The sequence below is a fragment of the Xiphophorus hellerii genome, chromosome 10 (assembly GCF_003331165.1).
Source record: "Xiphophorus hellerii strain 12219 chromosome 10, Xiphophorus_hellerii-4.1, whole genome shotgun sequence".
In the NCBI taxonomy this organism is placed as follows: Eukaryota; Metazoa; Chordata; class Actinopteri; order Cyprinodontiformes; family Poeciliidae; genus Xiphophorus; species Xiphophorus hellerii.
Genome location: NC_045681.1, coordinates 8,915,030 through 8,939,940, shown reverse-complemented (window position 1 = coordinate 8,939,940; position 24,911 = coordinate 8,915,030). Strand labels below are relative to the sequence as shown.

At 37.7% G+C, this 24,911-nt stretch overlaps 1 protein-coding gene across 1 annotated transcript in view; it reads left to right on the top strand.

Annotated features, from left to right (window-relative positions):
* The first annotated feature begins 7,370 nt into the window (after nucleotides 1–7,370).
* Nucleotides 7,371–24,911, top strand: part of LOC116727171 (vinculin) — a 30,022-nt gene continuing 12,481 nt past the window's right edge. The window contains exons 1-6 of the mRNA XM_032574407.1: nucleotides 7,371–7,538; nucleotides 19,052–19,122; nucleotides 21,397–21,547; nucleotides 22,715–22,823; nucleotides 22,997–23,119; nucleotides 23,210–23,370. Of these exons, the coding sequence (XP_032430298.1) occupies nucleotides 7,371–7,538; nucleotides 19,052–19,122; nucleotides 21,397–21,547; nucleotides 22,715–22,823; nucleotides 22,997–23,119; nucleotides 23,210–23,370 (783 nt within the window). The remainder of the gene's footprint in view (nucleotides 7,539–19,051; nucleotides 19,123–21,396; nucleotides 21,548–22,714; nucleotides 22,824–22,996; nucleotides 23,120–23,209; nucleotides 23,371–24,911) is intronic.

The following is a 24,911-nucleotide window of genomic DNA, read 5'->3' as shown; positions in this document are numbered from 1 at the left end:
TTACAGGATAAATTAGTTTGACGAAGGATATTTATAGCAGCTGAATTCAGTTCCAGGAGCTTCCCTTTATGAATCTGGTCTCACTGTCGTGGCCTATCCGGACACTGAAAGCTTTGCTAAAAATATTTTCATCATGACGATCAGTCAAGTGGCGAATGGCAAGCAGATAAAGTCACCATGAAGCTGATGAAGATTCTGGGGCATTTCAAAGCTACAGGATGTCCCTCAAGACAGGATCCTTTTTAACAATGTTAAGAGAACAATTAATATTTAATCTATATGTGGATTCAATTAGAAAGGATATAAATGGCTGCATAACTTTGTGGGAGTTGGTCCATTTAGCCTACCAACTTTGCTTATCGAACACATTTAGAGTAGAAATTTGGGAGACAGTGATTTTTGTTTTTTTCAAATGTATATTTACATGAGTTAGAAGAACATTGGATGCTTTAAAAGTTTCTGTAAAAGTGAGAAAAGATGTCTATCCTAGCTAATTCAGTCATTCTGATCCTGTCAGTCACATATGTCAGGGAAAGTGGATTTATATAGATTTAAATTAAGCCAACACTGAGCATTTTGTTCAATGTGCAAATACTTGGTCTGATGGGTATTATTCAATCAAGAGGCCCATGGTAGTGCCTGGATGAGCTGCAGAGATCCACAGCTTAGGTTGGAGAGTTCAATGCCAGAACAACTAGTATTTCTTTGCGCCACAAATCTGCCCTGTATAAAAGTTTGGCAAGAAGAAAGTAAGCCATAACAAGTCTAGTTCACTACCTCAAATCATGTAGAGAAATTTACATTTTTGGTCTACATTTAAAATGGAATCTGTTCTGGGAAAGTACCTGCATTTTCTGAATGTGATATTTCCCTAGTGAAGCATGAAGGCGGGATGCTTTTCTTCTGCAAAGGATTGAAGTTGAGCCATGGATGGAAATAAATGGAGGCCAATCCTGGAAGATAACCTGTTAGAAACAGCAAGTGTCTTTATACCGTGTGTGTCAACACAAACCTCCTACAGCAACACAAATCTTTTCAACCCATACTAGAAAATTACTCCGTTGCATGGAAAAATTGCATGTTTCCTTAGTTAAAATTTTTTTTGTGAATTTATCTTTCAAGAAGCTCCAGAAATCCTTCTATTTGCATACGTTACTGCCCTCATGTGGTCTTTGAACAAATGGTTTACTGCTTCTCTAAGCACCACAGATGAACGCTATTGGTTTTCAGTGGAACAACGTGCAAGCATCCGCCTACATGTTCACAGAAGCAACGCTAGCAGGCTGCCTCTCAGCAGGGAATAATGATCTTTGTACTTTGGGATGTTCATGTGCACATATTTGCTCACTAGCAATGAAAACAGAAGGCCATGTAAAGCAAAACAACACACTCAAAATGGCAACCTATTAATGACAACATTTGGAAAAAATTCCAGATTATGGTGTTATTCTCGTATAAATTTGTAGCTTGCATATTCATGACTGAAAAAGGGCATTTGTATTCAACATAATTAATAAATGTAGTTAAAGAAGTGGGAGACAAAGATTAAAGTGCATATTTTGGATAGTGGTGATATTGGAGTTTTACTTGGTTGAAAATTTTTGTTTATTTTGCTTTTTTCTTTACCTTTCTTCCTGACTGTGTGTGTTCAGGCAATACTACTACTACTACTACTAATAATAATAATAATAATAATAATAATAATAAAACATCTTCTGCCAGTTAATTAAAGCATCTGTTGTTCAGACTGTAAATACAGGAATACTTCAGTGTGAAGCTATTTTCTTCTTAAAACCAAAAGAGGCAGGTTATTGTCTCACCTCTGCCTTTCATTGAATGTCATGCTTTCTTGTCTTTCCCTTTTTGTAAGAAGAGAAACTGAGTATTTCTCTTCCTATTCACACAGGAAACATGAAGAAGGTGCTCTGCTCAACTTTCTGCCCTGTCTCCAGCAGATAATGGATTAGAGGGTGAGGTACACACGTGAGGTGGATAAAGGGTGAAAGCCAGAGTACCCAGAGAGAGGCCATGCATTCACAAGGAGAATGTGCAAATTTCTTACAGAAAGTCCCTTCTGCAACTTGAACCGACTGCCTTGTTTCTCTGAGGCAACAGGGCTTAAAAACTGCTGCACTGTGCAGCCAAATAAACAGGATTATGTTCCTAGACAGCTTCATCAACCTAAAAGAGTAAAAAAATAATACAAAAAATATACTTAGTTACCTTTATTTTATAGAAATGTCTGAGTAATTATGGCATCAATTTTGTAAAGCTAGTTCATAATGTGAGACTGTTTCCCAAAAATGAATTTACCTTTTTTTCATTTTTTACAACATCACATTTAACTTCCTCCATGCGCTGGAGGGCGTTGAAAAGAAAACAGATTAAAATGGCCATACCTACTCTGTGTGTGTTCCTCTGTAAGCCTTCCAGAGTTCATTTTTCTTCACATCCTTCTTTTTGTAGGCGTGTTTAGTTTATTGGCTGGTTACTGTGTTTATTTACTCTTTAATTTCTGCTTTTTACTTCACGTTTACATGTCTGTTTAAGCAAAGTCCTTCCCTTTCTGTACCAATTAAATTGAACATTTTGTGAATATAACGACTGATATGTCACCAATCTAAATTAAAAATCAGAAATATATTTTTAACCCGGTCCCTTAGTTTTAGCCATTAAGACTCTCTTAAACAAGTAGCTATTTCATTCTCTGAGACCTTATTTGTTCACAATGTAATCACATGTGGCTTCCTCTCACAGTGAGGCACCACATTGCAATTCAACTGTATTTAGAAAGCTGAGGTTGTGGTCAGGAGCAGATCAGACTGCACAAATGGAAAACCCGTTGGCGTTACTGAAGTGCTCATTGTCTTCAGTGATGAAATACAAACAAGTGGGCCAGGAAAAATTCTTTCCCTAGAGTATTTGCTCATCAACACTGAGTACTGTTTGAAAAAGATCTTCACTTTGTCATGATTCTTATTGACTTTGGCTTTCATTGTCTCTGGGTTTATTCTTGTTCTGTTGGGGGAAGCTCCAACTCCAACTCTGGTCCCTGATTGGCGCAGTCCTGCAACCTTTAGGTGTGTCCCTGTTGCAACACACCCAAATCAAATTAATGGCTCATGCTGAGACCTCTGCAGAACTTGGTGACCTGTTGATTAGGGATTTCATCTATTTGATTCAGATTTGTGAGAGCAGAAATGCATCTAAGTTTTTTTTGCAGAACTGGAGTTCCAGATCCCTAGTCAATGATTATGTTCTGTTTTGTTGCTCTCCGATGTTCACTGCAGTGTTTTCAAAGTTCTGTGTTAATTTTTCTCCTTTTTCCTCCCAGCTAACCCCACTGCTTGTTGATATTGGTTTAGCTTTATGTGAGTAAAATATTTTATTGTTCAGAGGTGTGGGAAATTAATTACAAAAGCTCATTACAACCACTGAGTATCCTACAGAAACGAGCCATTAGAATCTTCCGTGACGTCAGTTTTCATGAGCACACAAACCCGTTATTCTTAAGATCTACAATTCTTCAATTTGAAGAGCTTAAAAGGGTTACTCAAATTTAAGGATTCGTAGTATACGCACAACAAGAAAGGGCTTTTGTATTTTAATTCATGGTGTAAAATTATGGAACAAATTAAATGAGGAGTTAAAACAAAGTCAAAATTTAATACAATTTAAAGGAAATATAAGGAGGTCATTTTCACAAGATATAGAAATATGGGTGAGAGATAGCACTAATGTGTATATGTAAATTGAGACTAACGCATATATGTGTGGGTATGGATTTTTGGATATATATATTTAAACATATGTAAACCCAGATAAAATGGAAAATGAATTAACCTATGTTTATTTAGGAGTACCTTTATATTCTACTGATATAAAGTACAGTTATATAGAGTTAGTTATACTCTACTGGAATATTAACTGGAACAATTTGATTTGATCAGAAATGACTTAGCTTGAGCTTGTCAGAAAAAAAAATACTTCAAGCATGAAACAACAGATGAATGAGTGGAAGAGCTCCTCATGCTCATTGTGAAGTATGGTGGAGGATTTGTCATGCTGTGGGCCAGTTTTCCTTCAAAAGATCCCCTGCTTCTTGTCAGACTGCACGACATTATGGACATTTTAAACTAGCAGGACAATTTCAATGAACAAATATGTTTGCTTTTGCCAGAAAATGAACATACTGTATCTCATCACTGGGCCTTTCAGACCAAAACATGAGTAAAATAGTACCAGCAAATGTAGAGGGCGCTACTGGTAAGAAAATATAATATAGTGACACAGTACGGTATTTTATGGTGTGTTTAAAACCTGCGTTATCTCCATTGACATTAATGTTTATTGCACATATTTGTCTTTTGCTTGCTTCTTTTTATAGAACACTGTAAAAAGGAATAGCCTGTCCAGATTTTAAGATTGAACACACTTTTTTGACGGCCTGCATTTACATTTTTAAACCACAAGATGGCGCAAACGGCTCGTAGAGGTGAACAAACAAATAACCCACCAGAACCGCATTCAACACCACATTATGACTGCAATGGTAAGAAGCAGTATTCCACAGTACTTGGAAATTAACTTTGCTGTTTTATTTTCATTATTACATGTAATAGCCATCATATGGGTTATATGTTTTTAAAATTATACTTTAAAGTTTTCAAAAACCCTTCAAAACAGTTTCACCTCTTCTGATTTAAAAAAAAAACAACAACAAAAAACCCCCCATCTTACACAGGCACAGTTCTGGCTGAAGCCGGTCACATTGTCTTCTCAGCAGGACATTAAGGGACAGTATGGTAGGTTGCACACCACCCATCTTGACCAGCCCTGCACATTCCAATATGGACTCAAGAGGTGGCCTGGTCAGCAACTGGAGAACCGAGGAAACAGCAGGACACCTTTGATGTCTATATTCAGGACGAACTCTGCCAGACAGACCATTTCACTGAAGAGGCTTGTGTATTTTTGTGTGTGTGTGTTAAATGTAATTTTATCAGGGTATAATAAAGATAGAAAAAGTTTTTGTTTTTTTCAAAGTGCTGGAGAATTTTGGAGCTCTTCTTTGATATTTTGAATAACCTCCTGTGTAAAAGGAACTCATATCAGCTCCCTTTGTGTTTACACAGGGTTCAAGCGGAGTAACTTCCTTGATTCTTTCTTTTTGGACTCTTCCTTTTTAGGCAATGGGCTGCTGCCTTGCAGGCCCTCCTGGGATTCTGTGGGAATTCCTTAGCTGGTTTGCTTGGCAGCTGGTTTTCAATCTTGAAATGTGTTTTGCTTCAGGAGGTTGGGACAGAAAAGGAATTGAGAAGATAATATAGAATGTTGGGCCACTGGCAGAGATGGTTTTAAGAAATTTTGAGTGCTACTGTCTTTGTTGTATAGAGATCTGAGACACACATAGTTTTTTTCCCCCCTATTTCCCCCAAATTTTGTAACGTTACAACTTCAGGCTTGTAGGTGTTGCTTTTAATTGTATGTGACAGTCCAATGCAATCTGACTCCTAAATGCAACATTTAAAAAACATACGTTTCTTTAGAAATATAAATATAGAGGGTTAAAGTTTTGTAAATTCTTCTTTGTAGAACAGCTAAGGCTCATTTGCGTTTGATATAGAGCATTTGTGAACATCAACTGTCAAGTTTTGCCATGGATTCAAAATTAGATTTAGGTTTGTGTTTTTACTGGGTCATTCTCACACATGAATGTGTTTTATTTTTTATTCAAACTGTTGTAGGTCTGGCTGCACATTTAAGGTTGTTATTTGACTGGAAACAGAAGTCTGAGTCTTTCACAGGATTTCTTCCAGGATTGCTCTGTATGAAATTTCCTCTATCTTGCCATCAACTCTGGCCTCATCATAATGCTACCATCACCACAGGGTTTCCCCATACTGTATTATAAGCTTGGCGGGCCACCAGGCTTTACTTGTGTCCCCACCAGGCTAGGCATTGTTTATTTAATTTTTGTTTACTTATGTATTGCATTTTTTTAAGGCTTTATAGTTGGCGTTTAGGTATTAATCTCCCAGTCTTCCAATAATGCATAACTATCAGGTGATATTTTCAAATTTGCTGTCAACTTTAAACATTTTTTAACTCAAAAACATGGCGGCTGGCTGGATTACTGCCCTAGTGCCCGGAGCACCAGGCTTAGCAGGTTTTCTGGGGGAAACCCTGCACCATATTTCACTTTGTTTGTATACAGACCTGATTAGTCCATTAGACCCCATGGCTGGCTTTCTGATTAGTACTCTTATGTTCCCTTTATTACTGCTTTAAATTTCTGCACAACTACTGAGATTAAATTACATACAGGTTGACTATTTTTTACTAATAGGGTGAGTAGTGAAATCTGTGGATTGCACTGGATTTCCAGATATAACATTTAATTTGCCTTTGGGATGATAGAAGTAATTTTGAACTGAAGTGAACTGCACTGTGCTGAATTGAATTATGCACAACACTGCTGCCTTGAGATAAGAAGGTCACGGGTTCGAATCCCGACCTGAGCTCTTTCTGCATGGAATTTGCACTCTCTCATAGACGGATGGATGAATTAAGCTGGCCACAACTTTCAGATTTTTATTTGTAAAGGGTTTCCTCTCTAACATATCAATACTATCTGATGGTGTGGCATATAAAATCCAAGCAAATTTAAGTAAAGTTTGCAGTTGTAACGTGATGAAATGTGAAAAAGTTCAAGAGTTTGAATAATTCTGCAATGTAGTGCAAATACCAACAAGAGTCGCAACAATCATCCTAAATCATCCTCCTTTATCACGTAAAGGCATATGAGAAATCATAATGCGTGTCATTATTAGGTGATCGTGATCATAAATTTATGATTAATGTGAGCTCACCGCTCTTATTGAGATGTAATTTCCTGTGAGTCATAGCTTGTACTTCTGCGGTTTTAGTACCAAACTTAAACTTTACTGATTATTCAGTGCACAGGGGGAGGAATGCTTCAGGAGACACATATTTCCCTTTTAGGACATACGGATCTATTACGTAATTTAGGGAGCACTTGGAACTGAAGCTAGCAAACTCGACGGCGTGGGAGTGGGAGGTCGTAACATTAAGCGACACCACAGTTGACCAATCGGACACGAAATTCCCTTTCTACTCGCTCTCTGATTGGTCGGATGGTAGAATGACGCTAAATTCGGGAGTTTTTTTTTTCTTTGCGTTGATGGGTTTACAGGAGTAGTTGAAGTCTTCACGCTGTGCTCTGGCTGAAAGAAAGGCGGTTGGCTGCGGATTTAGCTGCTTTTTCTCGCAGGACTTTTTGTTGTGGGGGGGAAAACTGCCCTAAGTTGTTGGACGTTCTTATCGGATAGAGATTGAAAACTGTCAAAATGCCGGTTTTCCACACGAAGACGATAGAAAGTATCCTGGAGCCGGTGGCTCAGCAGATATCCCATCTGGTGATAATGCACGAGGAAGGTGAAGTTGACGGGAAGGCTATCCCAGATCTGTCCGCGCCGGTGGCCGCCGTGCAGGCGGCCGTTAGCAACCTGGTTCGGGTGAGTAACTTTTCCCCTCTTCTCGTCCTGTCTATGAAACTCTCCAGCCAAGTCCGACCAGGCTCGGCTGGGGTTGCCGTAGCCCTGCCTACCTGTCGCTTTGTCCCACGTTTTTCACTCTCGAATTGAATTAAGCGTTAAAACACGACGCCTTCATCAACCAGAATACGAATGAAAATCCTCAATTTCCTTGAGGAGATATGTGTGTGTGTGGGGGGGGGGGGGGGGGGTATTAAACTTTTCCTGAAGTGAATAGAGTCGGGGCAAAGGGCAGTGACGCCCTTTTTCCCCTTCAAAGCTTGCCCTGCCCTCCTGAGGAGCAGACTGCCATACTTCTACGTAGGCACTAGTTCAGTGCCTGAGTGGTATGGGCAAACTACAGACAGTGGCGGTTCTGGCATCACTGCCACCTTGGACGAACCCGTCCGAAAGCCACCACATAAACAACCTAACACACACCTGCCAATAAAAAGAACTAAACTTAATCAGAAACAGAACTAAATGACATTCATCTGATTTTAACGAGTTTGCTAAAAATAACAACAATAAAAGAAAGTTGTATGAAAGAAAGTGGTGGAATAAAATAACTTTTAATTGATAGCAAGGCAAGTTTATTTAATGTAACTATTCATATAGAAATGCAAGAGTATATCAATAACAGGTGTATAGATTTAAAATGTTTTAATATGTACTTTGAAAACTGTAAATACTAGGTAATTACCTTTTTAACATCAAACAATCTTTTATAGATCAGAAAGTTAATTGACTTGTAATTGTTCTTCAATCAGAAGCTGATCTCCAACACTGCAGAATGGAACTCAAATGCTTCAGACAATTATTTCAATAATATTAATCTGTAAATGCTGTAATACAGACGGCAACACATTATCCTTCTTGACCACCATTACAAACTACAATAACTCTTTGAAGAGTTTTTAATTAATATAAGTTACAACATTTAATTTCTATTTAGGAACAATAAAGTAGTTTTGAATTGAATTTAAATCGGCCCTTGATTTTGGGAGATCAGTGATCTGCCGATACTTGCATAAGAAACCGATCTTATCCATCAGTTTTATATACCTAATCAGAGGTCTGAAAATCAACAACTGTCTCGTTTTGCTCTTCCATGAGAGAGGGCTGACTGACAGACCCGCCCACCAGGTCATGTTGTTCACATGTGCGGCTAATACTCACCCCACTGTTACCAACTTCACAACTTTTCAGACAAAAAATCGGTATAGGAATTGGCAGATCAGGCTTTTTAAAGATTGGTGATCGGCCTTAAAACTGCAATCGGTGCACCCCTACTCTGGGGTTTTCTCAATCTAACATGGTCCTATTGCCTACAAGGCATTGAAAATTTCCAGTTTTCACAAAAATATTGAATGAACTCTGAATTGTTCTTATAAATCTTTTTTCATTGTGTAATAACTTAGTTTTTAACTTACTTTCCCTTTGCTATTGAAGTGTTTCCTAATTGAGGTAAAGATGTAAAACTTTAAGCTCTTTTAGACATACTGAAATATTGCATTTCTGCCTTCAGTGGAATTATAATATCTAATTTCTTAGTAATTATGCATTTTCAGACAGTCACATTTTTTTAAACATGAAATGAAACACACCCCCTTTCTGCAGAACAGCTATAGTTTTGGGTATCTTTAGAATTAGTTGTGCCCACAGTGGTTTTACAGTGACACTGGTATGCAATCACTGAAACCATGTAAGGTAATAATGCTATTTCCTGTTTATTTGTCTATCATGAGAGACAAACTAAGTGTGTTGCTCTCTCCCTGTCGGTCTTGTTAAGGCAGACTGGCACTGTCAGAGGGTGACACATTTTAAAGATCACTTTAGCAAAAGCCATTTATAAACCAAATGAACCAACATCAGCATATGACATGGATCCCAACTGATCCAAACAAATCACAACCAACTGTGGAAACTTGCCAGTGGACCTTAAGCAGCTTTAATTGTGTGCCTCTCCACTCTTACAAAATGTATTTTTATCTGAACATCTGAAGACTTTGATCCATTCAGCAACAATCCAGACCTTAAGTGCGCGTGTTTTTTTTTCTAAGACACTTTTTCCTTCCACTGAACTTCCAATCAGCATGCCTGAATACAGTACTTTATGAGCAACGGTTTCTTTGGCAGTGATATTTTATGACTTACTGTCATTGTGGAGAATGTTAATGACTGTCTGCTGACCAATTGTCAAGTCAGCAGTTTTCCCATGATCGTGTAAGCCATAACATTTATAGATAAAAATCAATTTTCTTTGATTTTATGTAATTTTATAGCTTTTTGAGAAACACTTTTTGGCATTCATTAACTGTATCCTGTAATCATTCAAACTAACAGAAGTAGGGTTGCATTGCAACTTAGTGGTAGAGCAGGTAGACCAACAAAGGTTCTAGTCCTCGATGCAGCTATCCATGGTTCGATTCTTGACCTGGCCCATTTAATGCATGTCTTTTTTTCTCTCTACTGTTCTTACTTTAAACTGCTAATTCATGTAGCTTCCTAGGGCCACAGAGTTTTAAAAAAAGCAAAGTAAAAACTCAAAATATATTCCTTAATCTGAAATATTTCTGAGTTGTAATTTTTGAATGTGACTGCTTAAATAAATGCACTTTAATGATATAATAAATGATTGTACAGGCCTCGCATGTTTCAAACTGTTTTGCTTCATTTCTTTGTTTCTCTCAAATCTCCAAAACCTTTGGTCTTGACCCGTCATTGTCCATTATTTATGTCTACACCCAACCTGACTTCCTTTCTCTTTGAGGGAGGAAAGTCAGGTTGGTTAAAAGGTATAGCAACTACTACTAGGACTCTGTAAAAATGTATTTTTGCTGCTAGGACCATGTCTTAATCATTTAATCATGTAGTTATGTGGTAATTACACCCTTTGGGTTTTGGAAACTTGCAGGGAAAAACTGCAGTTTTACTGTTTACAAAGTGCTACTTATGTTAAGCATAGACTGAGTTCCTCAAAGAATATGGAACTTTTTTGCTTTTAGCATTTATTTAACTAATTGTCACTAATAGGAAATATTTAAATGTCCATTAGCTTGTTAAGTTATTCTGTTTTGGTTGCAAGACCTCAGATTGTATAGAAATTATGTAATTTAGTTATGTTTGGACCAGCTCTAAATGAGAGAAAATACGACTCAAAATAAAGACATGTTTTTGTTTGTGGGACTTTACTTGAATTAATAATGTTATGCGGTTCTGCAATAGCTGATTAAGCGAGACAGTCACTGCAGCTTTAAATATAGAAACTGTACTGAGCTCTGGCCATCGTATCCTGACACATGAAAACATCCCCCTGCGAGGATGAAACACACCAGACTCTCTGGATGTTCTTCAATTATAGTCAGATGTTTCTAACAGTGGCCTGAATCAGTGCACGAGTCTGTAATTATTTCCAGTTGCTGTAGCAACATTACAACATGGATAGTGTTATGAGATCATTGAAGTTGGTTTGGAGATGTAATTGCTTTTGGTCTCAGTCTCCTGACACATAAATGACTAAGCTTAAGCTTAAGAGGAAAAACATACTGTGTGGCTTTTATCTGTGACTTTTTCCATGATTTTATTTGCTTGACTTTATAATGGTTGTTCTGACAGGCATTGCCTTTAGAAAAGGAGATCTAGCCGCTTAATTACATTTGTGGAATATTTTAGTTAAGTTAAAGTCTACACAAAGTTAAATAGACTGTAATTCTTGTCAAAAACCATATTCAACATTACTAAAGATTATAGATGTATAGTTTTAAAAAATGAAGTTTCATGGTGTGGTACTGAAGGACTTAAAACTGTCTAAAATGATAAGGTACACTTTTTTTAGAGCTTGGATGTACAAATGTGAAACGTCAGCGATGAACCAGGAACTGAAAGTTTGACATGGCCACAAACTGGTTGTCTGTTTAACCAGTGACCGACCAGTTGTGCTCGGCATGATTTGTTATCGTCGGGGGCATTGAGAGAGACCTCAATTAGAAATGAATGTAAGGAATGTGAAGAAATTCCAACAAGCCAGGACGTAGCTCCCCCACTCAGAGGCGGGGGGTATAGGGGATTCTTTGATTCACTTTTTTTAACAAGTGGATTTGAAGAACAAGAAGCCTACGCTGGAAAAACTTTGTTTGGGTTAAAGGAAGCAGGTCACCCACATTTCTTTGACTGCTTGCTGTGGGAAAATTCCCTGATTGGTGTACAGTGTGACCAGCACTTGTGCAATGACCTTGTATTTATGACAGAAATAGTTTTTGCGGCAACAACCTAATATAAGAAATATTCTAATAGAATTGTGTGACCTTAAGCAATACTTCTAGAGAAAAATATTGAATCTTTGCAACCTTACTTGGTGAAATATGTTTGTGGTGCTTTGGAAATGCTGTTCTTCAGCAGGGACTAGAAAGCTGCTTATGGAAAGATGGAGCTATTCAAAAATACTTTCTTTATCCCAAAGGGAAAATAAATGTTGTCATTGGTTATGTCATTCAAGCATCTCCAAAGAGCCACTTTGGACAGGAAGGCTCTCTGGTGGCGGTCAGTCTTGCAACAAATCTGAAGACTGTTGCTGTATGACAGTCAAAGCATGCTAACAACCCAAGACAAGGTGTTGAAATGAAAAACTGTTGAAGGTTAATGAATACTTTTGCAAGGTAGTGAAATAACAAGAACCCAGTTGCTAGGCAGATTGTTTATATATATACTGTATATACAGTACAGTATACTGTATATACAGTATATATAATGAATTAAACAGCTCTTTTAAATAGTTTCCTGGTTGAGTGGATGGAAGCACAGTTTTGTCTTGTTCAACAATCTTCTACTTGACTTCAGAGGCCCGTTTTACTTCATTACCTTTGCGGGCTGATTTTTGTTTTAAACGGTAGTATAAAAGAATGCAGGGGATGTTTGAGGCAAAGTTTTGTTATGACATGACTTTTGGATTCTTCTATTTGTAGTATATTTACTGGCTCTGCGGCAACATCTCTGAGATTACAAAATATTGCGGTGTTTTATGTAAGACCAAAAATATGCAGTAACTAGACGAACGGAGGCGTTGATAGAGAATTCAGTCGGCACAATGCAATGTTGTTGCAACACAGACAGCACGTCACAACTTCTTGAAAGTCGGGAACATTAAAGGAAATTGAAATGATTCAAAATAAGGAAGTATTTTGTACGATTTTGCGGTTTCTGATTAAATATACAAATAATAATGGTTGTAGTAATTTAAATGAATTTTTTTCCGGAGACCTTTTCAGCGTAGTAAGCAAATTCATTCAGTGACTTGTGCTATAAAAGCATACAAACACACACCATGCTATTTGACAATTTTTCCTGCTTGCCACTTGATTATGTCATCTTGGAAACAGTCCAGTCCAAGTTGGGTGATTCCATTGAAATGAGATCATATTTTCTGACTGAAGGCATAAATCCCTTAAGGGTTCATACTGCACCTGTGGTCATTTTGTTTCCCTTCAGGAAGATGATTTGTGAGGATACAGTGACTTGGAGGAGTGTGTTGAAAAGGAAACTCAGGAAGCCAAGTCAGGAAGGCCAGTCAGCTGTCTCCTCCACTCGGGACTTGATAGTGAGCCAGCTCTAGAAAAAAACCATTTCCTTGATTATGTATAGCCTCTGTGGCAACTAATCTTGACACAGAGTAAAATGCACCTGGGTTGAACTCCATTTATTGATTGGAAGACATCAACTTCCAAAGTTAATGTGAAATATTGGAATAAAAGCTGTCATTGCAGAAAACTAGTTCTTGCTTTTGGACCTGAGGGACTCAAACATGTCATAAAAATAAGTATGCTGTTATCATTATAGTAGATTCAGCAGCCAGCTGCACAAACCTGCTTCCTTTTTCAGATATTTTTTCTATTCTTTTCTGTCTGCAACATGACATTTTTAGTTTAGAATCTGAAACAGGATACTTTTACTTCTAATGTACATTTCGGCTCAATGCCTTATGAAAAACAAACCAACAGACGTTTGACAGAAATATTTTCTGTTGTTGTGTATTGGTGAGTGATGAACATGTTCAAAGCATCGTCCTTATCTGCACTTTCTGCAAAGGGCTCGACTAATTACTTTTTAATGTCATCTGACTTCATCCTTTTTAAGTATTCACGTTCAGGTTATTCAGTGAGACTAAAAGTCTGAGTTATCGCTGTAATATCAAATTTGGTCTATTTGCATCCATGGTTGATGAGCCTAAATTAAATAGACCAGTAGTTCTCCACCTTTCTAATGGTACTGTTGATGTACTTTATAATACCATAAACGTTTACAGCAAAGTATCATACCTTTAAGTAGCATTCTAACAGATCACGTAAAACAACAATACGGCATAGTTTGGGGTTTGGAAGGTTGTTATGGCCTGACCTCAAAATCCAACATGACTATCTTTAATGATTAAAGCCACAGTAAAATAGTCTAATGTTTTTATCTCAATAAATCTTTGACAAACATCGTTCTGCGCATTTACCTCTAGTGAAATTATATTAACTAAATCTCATGACTCCAGACTTAATTCCTCAAAATTCCAACTTTGGGAACTACTGGAATATATCAGTTTTTTTTTTATGGCAGAATAATTAAAAGTTATCGACGTAGTTGTCTTGGGATGGAAACAATATACGTTACCAGCTCCTTCCCTTCCTTATCAACTTTGATCAAATACATAATACACAATCATCTAAATATACTTTTAATATATCCTACATTATACAGCCCTATCTCAATAAGTAAATGTAAAACAAAAATCGTCAGCTGCCCTTGCCTGTCAGCCGTGTTTGTTTTGGGGAAAATCCACAGCTTGGATACATTTTCTCTGACTGTACTTTCTGATATCAGGATTCCCCAACCCTTGATGAGCTGTTAAGCTCCTGCAACATGAGACACTCGTGACATACTCTCCCTGGCTGCAGGAGCTGTTTTTGCCGTGGCTAAGGAGGCCGCTTGATTTGTGCCTTTCATCACCTGGGACACACCGCGTGGAGCTGCTGCTTCCAGAACCAAATTAATAAATAACGTCTGACAGGGTTTGACAGACTTGTCCACCTTCAGTTCAGCCTCTCAGTCAGCTTACTCCTTATTTTCAATTGATATTTTAATAAATGAAAAACCGAGTGGCTCTAAGTTGATTAAAGGTACATGAAAAGATGCAGTGTAATAATCAGTGTACGTAGGGCTGCAACTAATGATTATTTTAGGAATCAATTATTCTGGCGATTAATCGGATAAAAAAAATTTGGTACATTTTACAGATTTTTCATTTAACCACTTCAGCCTTTTATAAAAAATAAAATATTAGAAATACATTAAGATGCAAATTAATAAATAATAATAAAAATAAATTCTTGTTGCCAAAATGTAGTAACATTCCTTTAGTGAATTTGAAGTTAAAACTATGCCACTTGAGGAGTTTTGGGTAAAACATATTTACAAAATTGTTATCTGAAATCCAAAATGTATATATAATCTGTACTGTTTTGGCTTAATTATTGCTCTGACTAGATTTTTTCAGCAAACTTATTCAGATTTTATTTTTAAATATGCATGTACCAGTTATCAGTTAATCAGTTATTAAATTTGTTGACAATTTATAATTGATTAATCACGATTAAGCCGAAAAATTGCTTTAGCCTTAAATCACTGCCTCAGTTTTGAAGACATAAATCTTACCAGCAGCCAGAAACACAAAATCAATCCTTTTCACTGTTAGTAACAAAACTTGCCATCATATATTGTTGTGGTCACCATGACTATTAGAGTATTGTGTCAAAGCTTCCCAACATGTAAAAAGGCAGTCTGTGTCCTCCTGGCAGCCTTGAGGTTGTCACTGTGGCCTTTATTCTCTATTTAGAAGGATGGGTCACTGTTAACAAAGCCAAGTCTGTTCCAGAAGAGCAGCCACTCTATCAAGCTACTTCACAACAACACAGGGTTTCTGCATTCGCACACTTGGGTGGTAAAAGGACTGCCAGTGTTTCCAATCCAGGCACAAATGCTAAATGACACTGACAGCCATTGATACTGTGGCAGCTTGGAACAAGAGGATGAGTCTGTGAAAGGTTTTAAGAAGGTGGAAGTGAACAGCTGCCTTTTCTTGATGCTATTCAGGGAAGATGGTATTTTGGTGTGGTTGGGGTGGTGTCTTACATCAGGTCTTTCTCTCCCTTTAAAGTTTCCCATCTTCACTAGTTATATCTCTTGTAGTTTAAAAATACTCCTCTTGGATGTGTGGAACTATTAATAAAGACAAAGTCACCCGCTTTTGGTATTTAGAGTACATGGTCCGGAATCATGATAGAGGCTCAGAATAGTAAAAAGCTTCAGATGCTGCTTGACAACAACGGCTAAAAATTCAAATCCTAATGGGCCGCAGCTGCTGACTGTTATAGCTCTGCAGACAACAGGAAGTGGCTGTGAAGGAAAGAGGAAAAGGAAGACGATGATGACCTGTTGAAAACACACTGAGCCTCAGATTTGTTCAGTTTCAAAGGTTCTTGTATGATACTATTGGGAAAACATGACTCATTAACGTAGCTTGCATTCAGCCTTCTGTTTTGTTCTCTATTAATCTTTTTTTTTTCCAGTGTGCAGTTTAGATCATGTCTGAGCTTGACTGGAAATAGTGCTATCTTAGCTCAGTTCCGAAAATAAGAAAATGCAAGCATCTTAGTTGAGTTTGTCACCACTGCTTTGAGGTCAAAAAGCTAGTTAGTGTGGTTTGACTATTGCATTGCCAGTTTGTCTCAAGGTGTTGCTTTATCTTGTCATTATTTCTAAAGTGCTTTGCAAAGCTTTTCAGTCATCTTGACCTTTTACATTTTGTAATGCAACAATCGTACACTTCAATGTATTTGCAACTTTTGTAAAACAGCAACTTAAATGGTGCAAAAATGGGGGTAGTGAAAAGAAAAAGATGCATGATTTATAGCATTTTAAAATTGTCTTAATTCTGGTGGGCATTCTAATACCCCTAAATAAAACCATGGGGAACTGATAGCCTTTAAAAAATATCTAATTTGTAAAGTCAATCTCGACCAGTGGTCAGTAAGGCTTCAGAGGTTTGTTAGAGAAAACCGTAGTGAATAAACGCTAACATGTAGATCTTCTTAGGTGGAAGACCCTGTCAACAGGGAGAGGCACACCACAAAACTGGCCTTTATGGTGGAGGGAGAAGCAAAAAGCCATCGGTCTTTCTAGGCTGTCACAAGCTGAGTAGGAGCCACAGAACATGTGGAAGAAGGTGCTTTGATCAGATATGATTAAGATGAAACTTTTATTACAAATAAGCCAGAAAACAGGGTGAAACATGGTAGTGGCTGCATCATGCTTTGGGAATGCGCTTCTTCAGTGGGGACAGTGAAGTTGGTCATAGTAAACGTGGGAAGATCCATTTTCTTTACCTTCACATTTAACCACTAATTTGTGTTGGTCTGCCTTAAAATCCCAATAAGATCCATTGAAGCTCGAGGTAGTCGTGACAAAATAAGCAAAAGTTCAAGCTCTATTTTTGTTGCATTTAAGTTTTACCCTTTGATTTGTTTTGCATACATTCTTAGTAACAGCCCTCTGTCATTTGAGTATGTTGTTTTTAATTTTAGGAACTCTTGATAACTAATATCAGATGTTCTGCAGCAAATCTACTCACTAATTCAACGTAGAAATGGTTTCTTAATGACGGAAAACATTACTAAAATATTCAAATACTCACCCATACTGGGAGTTAAACAGTTAAATCTGCCAAAACAACTTAGGTTGTTGTCGTGGTTTCTGACTTTAGGTTAGAAGTACTCATTAGTGGAATATCACGGTGAGTCAGTGGGATAGCTTCTTCTGTTGAGCTCTAGTTTGGCACAAGCTTTAGCCCTAATTTATGACCCACTGGTTCCTCAGGGTCCCTGAAGCGCGGTGAAAACAGGGTGAGAAATGCATGCTTGCTCTGCTTCAACACTGCCTCCATGTTAACCAACTGGAATGACTCCGCTACTGCTGGAGGCTTGTTTATTAACAGGCAACTCTCAGATTAGTAGAGAGACGACATCCTGAATGATCAGCAGGAAATGGTCTATTTCCTGCTGTAGACGGGCGATTTGGTCAACTTTGATACAAACTACTTATTGCTTCAAAACTGATGTCTTAAAACACACATGTGACACTAATGTACAAGCAGGTCGCCAAAATTTTAAAGTTAAACATGATGAGAGATATTGGTCTTATTATTGCAAATGGAAACAAGTTAATCTTTAGTGAGAATGAGCTCATTTACGTTAATACCAACACAATCATTGTTATAGTATGACTCATGTTAGCTCTACCACAAACCGTTAACTTGGGTGAGTTGTCTCCACAGATGTGAGATCATGGAACAGTTTGGCCTTGAGAAGCTGAATGTGTGCTCAGCTGCCCTTTACATTATAACTCTGTCCCTTTATCTTTCCTTGGTGGAAGAGCAGTTTGTTCTCAGATTCTATTTAACATTTAGCTTTTGTGTATATTGTTGGGTTTTTATGTGATAGACCAGCACAAATTAAAACGTAATTGTGAAGTGGAAGGAAAGAAAATCCAGTGCAACTTTTTGTCTACAGATGTTACCAATTTAGAAAGTAGTAGTTCACATGTGTACTTTTTTATCTAAACCATTTCTGTTCAGCTTCAAATCCAGTTGTTCTTTGAAGGTCTCAGATGTTTGTTAGGGAAACACAACAGACAGTTGACTATATTACAGGAGAGTGTTGAATCTGTTATCTGGAATATCTACAGTACAGACCAAAAGTTTGGACACACCTTTTAATTCAATGAGTTTCCTTTATTTTCATGACTATTGACATTGTAGATTCACACTGAAGGCATCAAAACTATGAAAAACACATGTGGAAATATGCACTAAACAAAAAAGTGTAAAACAACTGAAAATAGCCCTTTTATTCTAGTTTCTTCAAAGTAGCAACCTTTTGCTGTGATTACTGCTTTGCACACACTCTGCATTTTCTTGATGAGCTTCAAGAGGTCGTCACCTGAAATGGTTTTCACTTCATAGGTGTGCCCTGTCAGGTTAATAAGTGGGATTTCTTGGCTTATAAATAGTCATGAAAATAAAGAAAACCCATTGAATTAGAAGGTGCGTCCAAACTTTTGGTCTGTACTGTACATACTGCTAAATGTCTTCAAACAACTTCCTTAGACTAACTCTCAGAATATAAAACTGCTTTTAGTTGGCTCCGTTTTTAATTTTCGTTCTGTGTTTACACAACTTCACTGGATTGCGTTTGCCTCACAATTTTCAGAATAAAAGTCTATGCTAGAAATAAACAACGAATGACGAGACAGATGTTTTTAGTTTGATTTTTAATTATTCTTACCTTACTTTGATTAGGAAAAACTGTGATTGCCAAAATGTGGCAGGATTAAAGGGCTATTGATCTAACTTAAAATATTTGCAGCAGGTTAATTCACAATGCATCTGTGTTCTACAGGTTGGAAAGGATACCGTGCAAACAACAGAGGACCAGATCATGAAAAGGGATATGCCACCAGCCTTTATCAAGTAAGCAGCATATTGACACAGAAATATTAAATAATGCTTAATTCTCTTCTCTCTGGTGTGGTATCCTAGCCTCTCTTTGGCTTCCTTTCTGTCTTTATCTGTTGCAGAAATGGTTGGCTGTGCCCAGACAAAGGTCAGACGTGGCATGTTAAGTGCCTCAGAGTCTTGCTCTGGTGTTACTGAAATACTTTTATAAGCGAGGAGTTGCTATACCTTCCAGGAGGAAGGCCATATTATTCATTAGCTTCTGATGCTGCTTTTATATTTTTATGTACATTTAAATAAAAGTCACTTTTTTTGTTTTACATGAGGAAAACGCTGTAAAGTGGGGGCTTCTGAGACAAGGTCAGGGATGAGACTCATCGGCACGCACAGGTCGTCAGGTTTAACACTTTTGGCGCCTCAAAGTCACTTCGTCACCCTGTCGTCATCCATCAGCACATGTGCTGGAATGCAAACCCTTCTCCTTCCTAAATATAGTGCTAGACGAAGCCTGGATTGCATGGCTTTTTTTTATTTTTATGTGGTACATGCAGAAATACTTCTTGCTCACACTCCAGAGACTCCCATCAGTCTCAAAATCATCATTGCTCTGTATATAAAAGCCAGAAGAGACAAAAGCAAGCAAAGCCCTTTCTGTTTGGCTTCGAAATGTGGAAAACGCTCATAAAGTTTACGTTTTCCTACGGTTTGCTCTAGGCAGAAATAGGAAGTGTGGGAACTGGAACACATGCAGGTCCTTGGCTTGTTGCCTGTTTCCATGCACAGACATGCTGCTTGTACAATGCAGGTGGCATGCATGACAGTGAATCACTCAGCTGAGCTGGCAGATTTTCCTGCTCTGGGGATCACTGGGTACATCGCACCCAGGAGGGAACTATTTGAATAATTTATATTCCTCTGCAAGCTGCATAGGCTGCTATGAGATTCTAATGGCATGATAACCTTCAGCTAAGTGGCAGGGTTACACTGTATTTATACAAATATCTAACATAAACTGTATGCATGATTTACTTGCTTTCATTTAAAATAGAAGACATCAAACATATTGTTAATATTGCTGAAATAAAATCCTCTATAGAGTCGTGGTTACATAATTATCTATTGCCAACTGTAGTTTTTTGTGACCTGAAAAATGTCCGAGTTTGTAATTTCTTTGCAAGTGAGGGAAAGGTGTGAGCCTTCTTTCAGCCAGCTGACCAGCAGTGCACTGTAGCAAGTGGGGAGTTACTCTGCTCCATACAGCCAGAGAAGGATAGTGTTGCTACAGTTCAAAACTGCACTTTTTAAATAAAATCAATGTATACGTGGACACTGGTAAACAGCTCATGATAACTGCAGGCTGATGTTAAACTGGAACAGACCAATTCAGAATATCCACCTTGAGTTTTTTTGTTTTGTTTTCATAAGCCTGCTCTTGAAATACTTCAAATCAAAGTGAAGAGATTTTTGTAATTTCTTGTAATCAAGAATCATCTTTGTCTCTGGTGTCACTGTTTTTATTTTTTGGGAAACTTTATGTAAAATCATAGAATTTTTAGTTTACTCTTTTGGGAGTGTGTGTGAGTGTGTGTCCCAAAGTATAAAAGGTCAAACAAAACTCCTTCCATCATCTAAAACCATGACTTCATCAGAACTTTTAAATGGCTTCAGAAATATTTTATGAAACATCTCACTGTTGTGTAAAATATATTGGATTCCAGTTGCTTCTTTGCAATATTCATATTGCAATGATGATACCTGCCATCTCTATCTAATTTGAGAAACAGATGTGAATGGTGTGAAACAACTTTCCTTCTTGTAAGAGTACCTGGTATTCCAAAAACTTTGTAAGATAGAAAGAATGCAATCAAGATGGCTTCAATAACCATTACACTGTTTTTATCCATCCAAAGTCATATTCACAATTGTTAACTGAGGAAACAAAATTAGAGAAAATGCTTTTTTATTCCTGCAATATAAAGACAAGAGGTCTTTGCATTTTCTTTTATTTAAGTTGAGATTCATGTAGATTCTTTTGTGTGTTTTTAGCACTTTTAGAGAGGGTGATTAGATGACGACTCCTGAGCTTTACATTTTTATTTTTGTATTTTCATGAATGAGATTAAAACAACGCAAGAAGAGACAATAACATCATCAATTTTGGACCAAAGTTTCCTCAGACAGATGATGATACTCATCAGGTTTCTGGAGAGCTGCCAACAGCGCTACCTCTTCCTAAACATTTTTCTTTCCTTCAACTAGTGATTATATCAATTACGTTCTGCTTCCCAGAGTGGAGAATGCCTGCACAAAGCTGGTTCAAGCTGCCTCCATGCTGAAAGCCGACCCGTACTCTGTTCCTGCTCGGGATTACCTCATCGATGGATCTCGAGGCATTCTGTCTGGCACATCTGACCTGCTCCTCACTTTTGATGAGGCAGAGGTATTGATTCATTTGTTTGTTCTTTTTTAAAATTTTATACTTCAACTGTCTGGCCCACTTCTCTCAGTAAAATCAGGGAGGAGATCTAGTCTAGTATTTTACTTTGGTTGCACAAGTACCTTTAAGCCCTCGCCCTTTCCATGTTTGTCTACTTGCAGGGCTTTACAACCTGTAGCCCAGGAGCCACAGATAACTGATGCTTTTAAATGTAGCTATATAATGGCTGCTGAAGATTTCAGCAGTTTTCAGTTTTTTTCTAATAGTTGCATTGATTTCTACAACAGAATAAGACTAAATGTAAAAGTGTGTTTTTTTTTAGATCTATTTTTCCTCTCATTACATAATTTTCCAAAAATGTCAACATTCAATGAAACAAAATTGACAAAAGTTTTGTTTTATCTTGAAATCTAAAAATATAAATATAGTGGCAGTTTAAAAATGACAGATTTCCTGTTGCAGATATTTATCAAAAATTATAAATTGTCTGGTTTCAAAAGGTCAGGCAACAATTGTGACTCTCAATGAGTTTTTTTTTTTTTTTAGATCCACTGAGGGTAAAATTTACTCTTTGGATTGCAAAGATTTCAGATTTAATGGTGTGATGGTTTCCTGATTAATCTGTCCTGGAAATTTCATGATCATAAATTTCTTCTCTGAAGAGCTGAGTTTAAATTAGAACTTTGCTGGTTTTGCCTTTTAAATAAGGTGAGTATGCATCTGCCTCAAAAAGCCCTTGAAAAGTAAGTAAACAAGTCTGAGGACCTCTCCATATTTCTGTCTGAAAACCCCTGAATCAAACAAGGGTGACATCTATCAGCCCCATCCTTCATTTCAGCGCAGGGACAGTAACAGACCGGGAGAAGTTGCTGATCAGCGCTCTAGAATCACATATCAAATACTCTGACACGTCTGCAGGAGTCAGCAGGAGTCATCAGTCAGCGATGCCATCATGTTTTTGCAATGCAGCTGGATAATAAAGCAGTGACTCCAGCAGTCTGTGAAACTGAAGCGATTCCAGACAAAGTGGTTACAATGTCAGTAGGAAACTTTGTCAGAGTATAATTAGAGAAAATCTGTTCAGGGAAAAGGGACCAGTCATGTTTACATACTCAGTACTTTTTCAGAATTGTGTCTGAATCAGCCTTTGTTGTCGCTTCACTGTCGCAGGTCCGTAAAATAATCCGTGTGTGCAAAGGCATCTTGGAATATCTGAGCGTGGCCGAGGTGGTGGAGTCAATGGAGGACTTGATCACATACACAAAGAATCTGGGGCCAGGTCAGTCTGCAGCATCATGAAAACTGGGGAATAGAGACAAACCGCCCTAGATGTAGGGTTACGTTATAAAACGACATCCCATGTTTTTAACACTTCAGAGTTCTATTTGATTAATTAAAAATAAAATCAAAAGAAAATGTCACTAGGAAGTCTGCAAATTGTCCACTTTACAGGTATGACAAAGATGGCAAAAATGATCGATGAGCGCCAGCAGGAGCTCACACATCAGGAGCATCGTGTGATGCTGGTCAATTCCATGAATACAGTCAAAGAGCTGCTACCCATCCTCATCTCAGGTATCCACACCGACTTTTTTGTCTTGACATAAGTTTATTCTGTGCTCTGTGTTTCTTGTTGATGAGATTTTTGTTTTTTTACTCTGTTAGGTATAAAAATCTTTGTGACGACCAAGACATCTGGGAGCCAGGGTGTGGAGGAAGCCCTGAAGAACCGAAACTTCACTTATGAGAAGATGAGCGCTGAGATAAATGAGATCATCAGAGTGCTGCAGCTCACATCCTGGGATGAAGACGCCTGGGCCAATAAGGTGGGTCCAACAAGTCTGAGCTTACAGCTTAACTGTAAAAGGAAAGGTTTAATTACGGTCAATCTGTTCAATACATTAGTTCACTATGATTCTCATTCTGAGAAACACACACGAAGGAAAGACTGTACATGATATATAAATAAGTGTGCTTTTCCAGTTTTATAAATTTTTATAAATGTGTCCCTTCCTTCCTTTCTTCTTACCTTCCTTTTTTCTTTGTTTTTCTTGCTTCCACCCTTCCTTCCTTGTATCTTTTCTTCCTCAAATCCTTTCTTTCCTCCTTTGTATCTGTTCTTTTTTTCCCTGTCTGTTTTCCCCCAGATTCTGTATTTAAAGGCTGTTCACTATAGAAATATTTGCCTTAAATTCAAAGTGAATTTTGGAAGGACTGAGAAGTCTGGAAGGCAGAGTCTGGAAAAATCTGGCAGTTTTACAGAAAACACGTAGCTTGTCCTCATTGCGGAGAGTCTCAGTGACTGTCTGCTGAACAGCTGCGCAGTCAGCAGCCTTTCCTCACACTATTTCTTTGTTAAAAATCTCTTTTTTTATTAGTCTTTTATTAAAAGTGTTGGAAAAGCTGGATTTTGGGTTTTCATTAGTTGTAAGCCAGAATCATTAACATCAACGCTTGAAATACATTGTGTGTAGTGAATCTTTGCATTGTAGGGGTTTTCTGTATTATATAACTCAAAGTATATTTTTCACTGACATTCTAATTTATTGAGCTGTACTAATAATTCATAATGTAGCAGAAAAGTCTAAAATGTGTTATCTGTGCAGGTGGTGAATCAAGAGTCCTTTTCTTGTATAATCAATGCGCTTCCTGCTGCTTTTCTATCTTAAAGTTTTGTAAAATGTTTTTCCTGAAACACTTCCATCTTTGGTGACACTTCTTATTTTTTTCCCTTGCTCCTCTTTGGTATGTTTAGTTAAATGCTTGCATTTATGTTGTTCTTCCTTTCTTTTCACTGTTTGTTCTCACTTCACCCCCTGTAGAAGGTAAGCCCCTCCCCCACCTCTGTCACGCCCTGGTTGTGCAGCAGCATGTCTGACAGATGAGTGAGCTGCTTTGTGCTCTGTGATGCCTCTGTGTGCTTCAGTTGTTAGACAGCTATGAGACTTAAGAGACATTAGTTTTAGTGTTTAGAGTTTAAGGGTTGAATTTCTGACGTGTTGATATATGGAGTGTTTTTTTTTTTGCTCTGTATCAAGAGTTTGTATCAACATGTGAGACCCTTAAACACTGCCTCATCCTTATTGATTGACCTGAGTCATGCAGTATTGATTTTGGTGTCATTAAGGAGAGTTCTCCGAGGGTTTACATCTTCTTATCATGGATATCAGGTTTCTCCTGATGGCATATGCACACAGAAAGCTTTCTATTTGAATCCAACAAATATTTGCCCAGTTTCCATGGAAATGAACACTAAACATGCACATTTCTTGTCGTTTATGCTATCTATCACTCACACATGTGACAAATCATGCAACTTGAGTATAATTTGACATGCAATCAGTGGCATTGCAGAAAAATTCCTGTC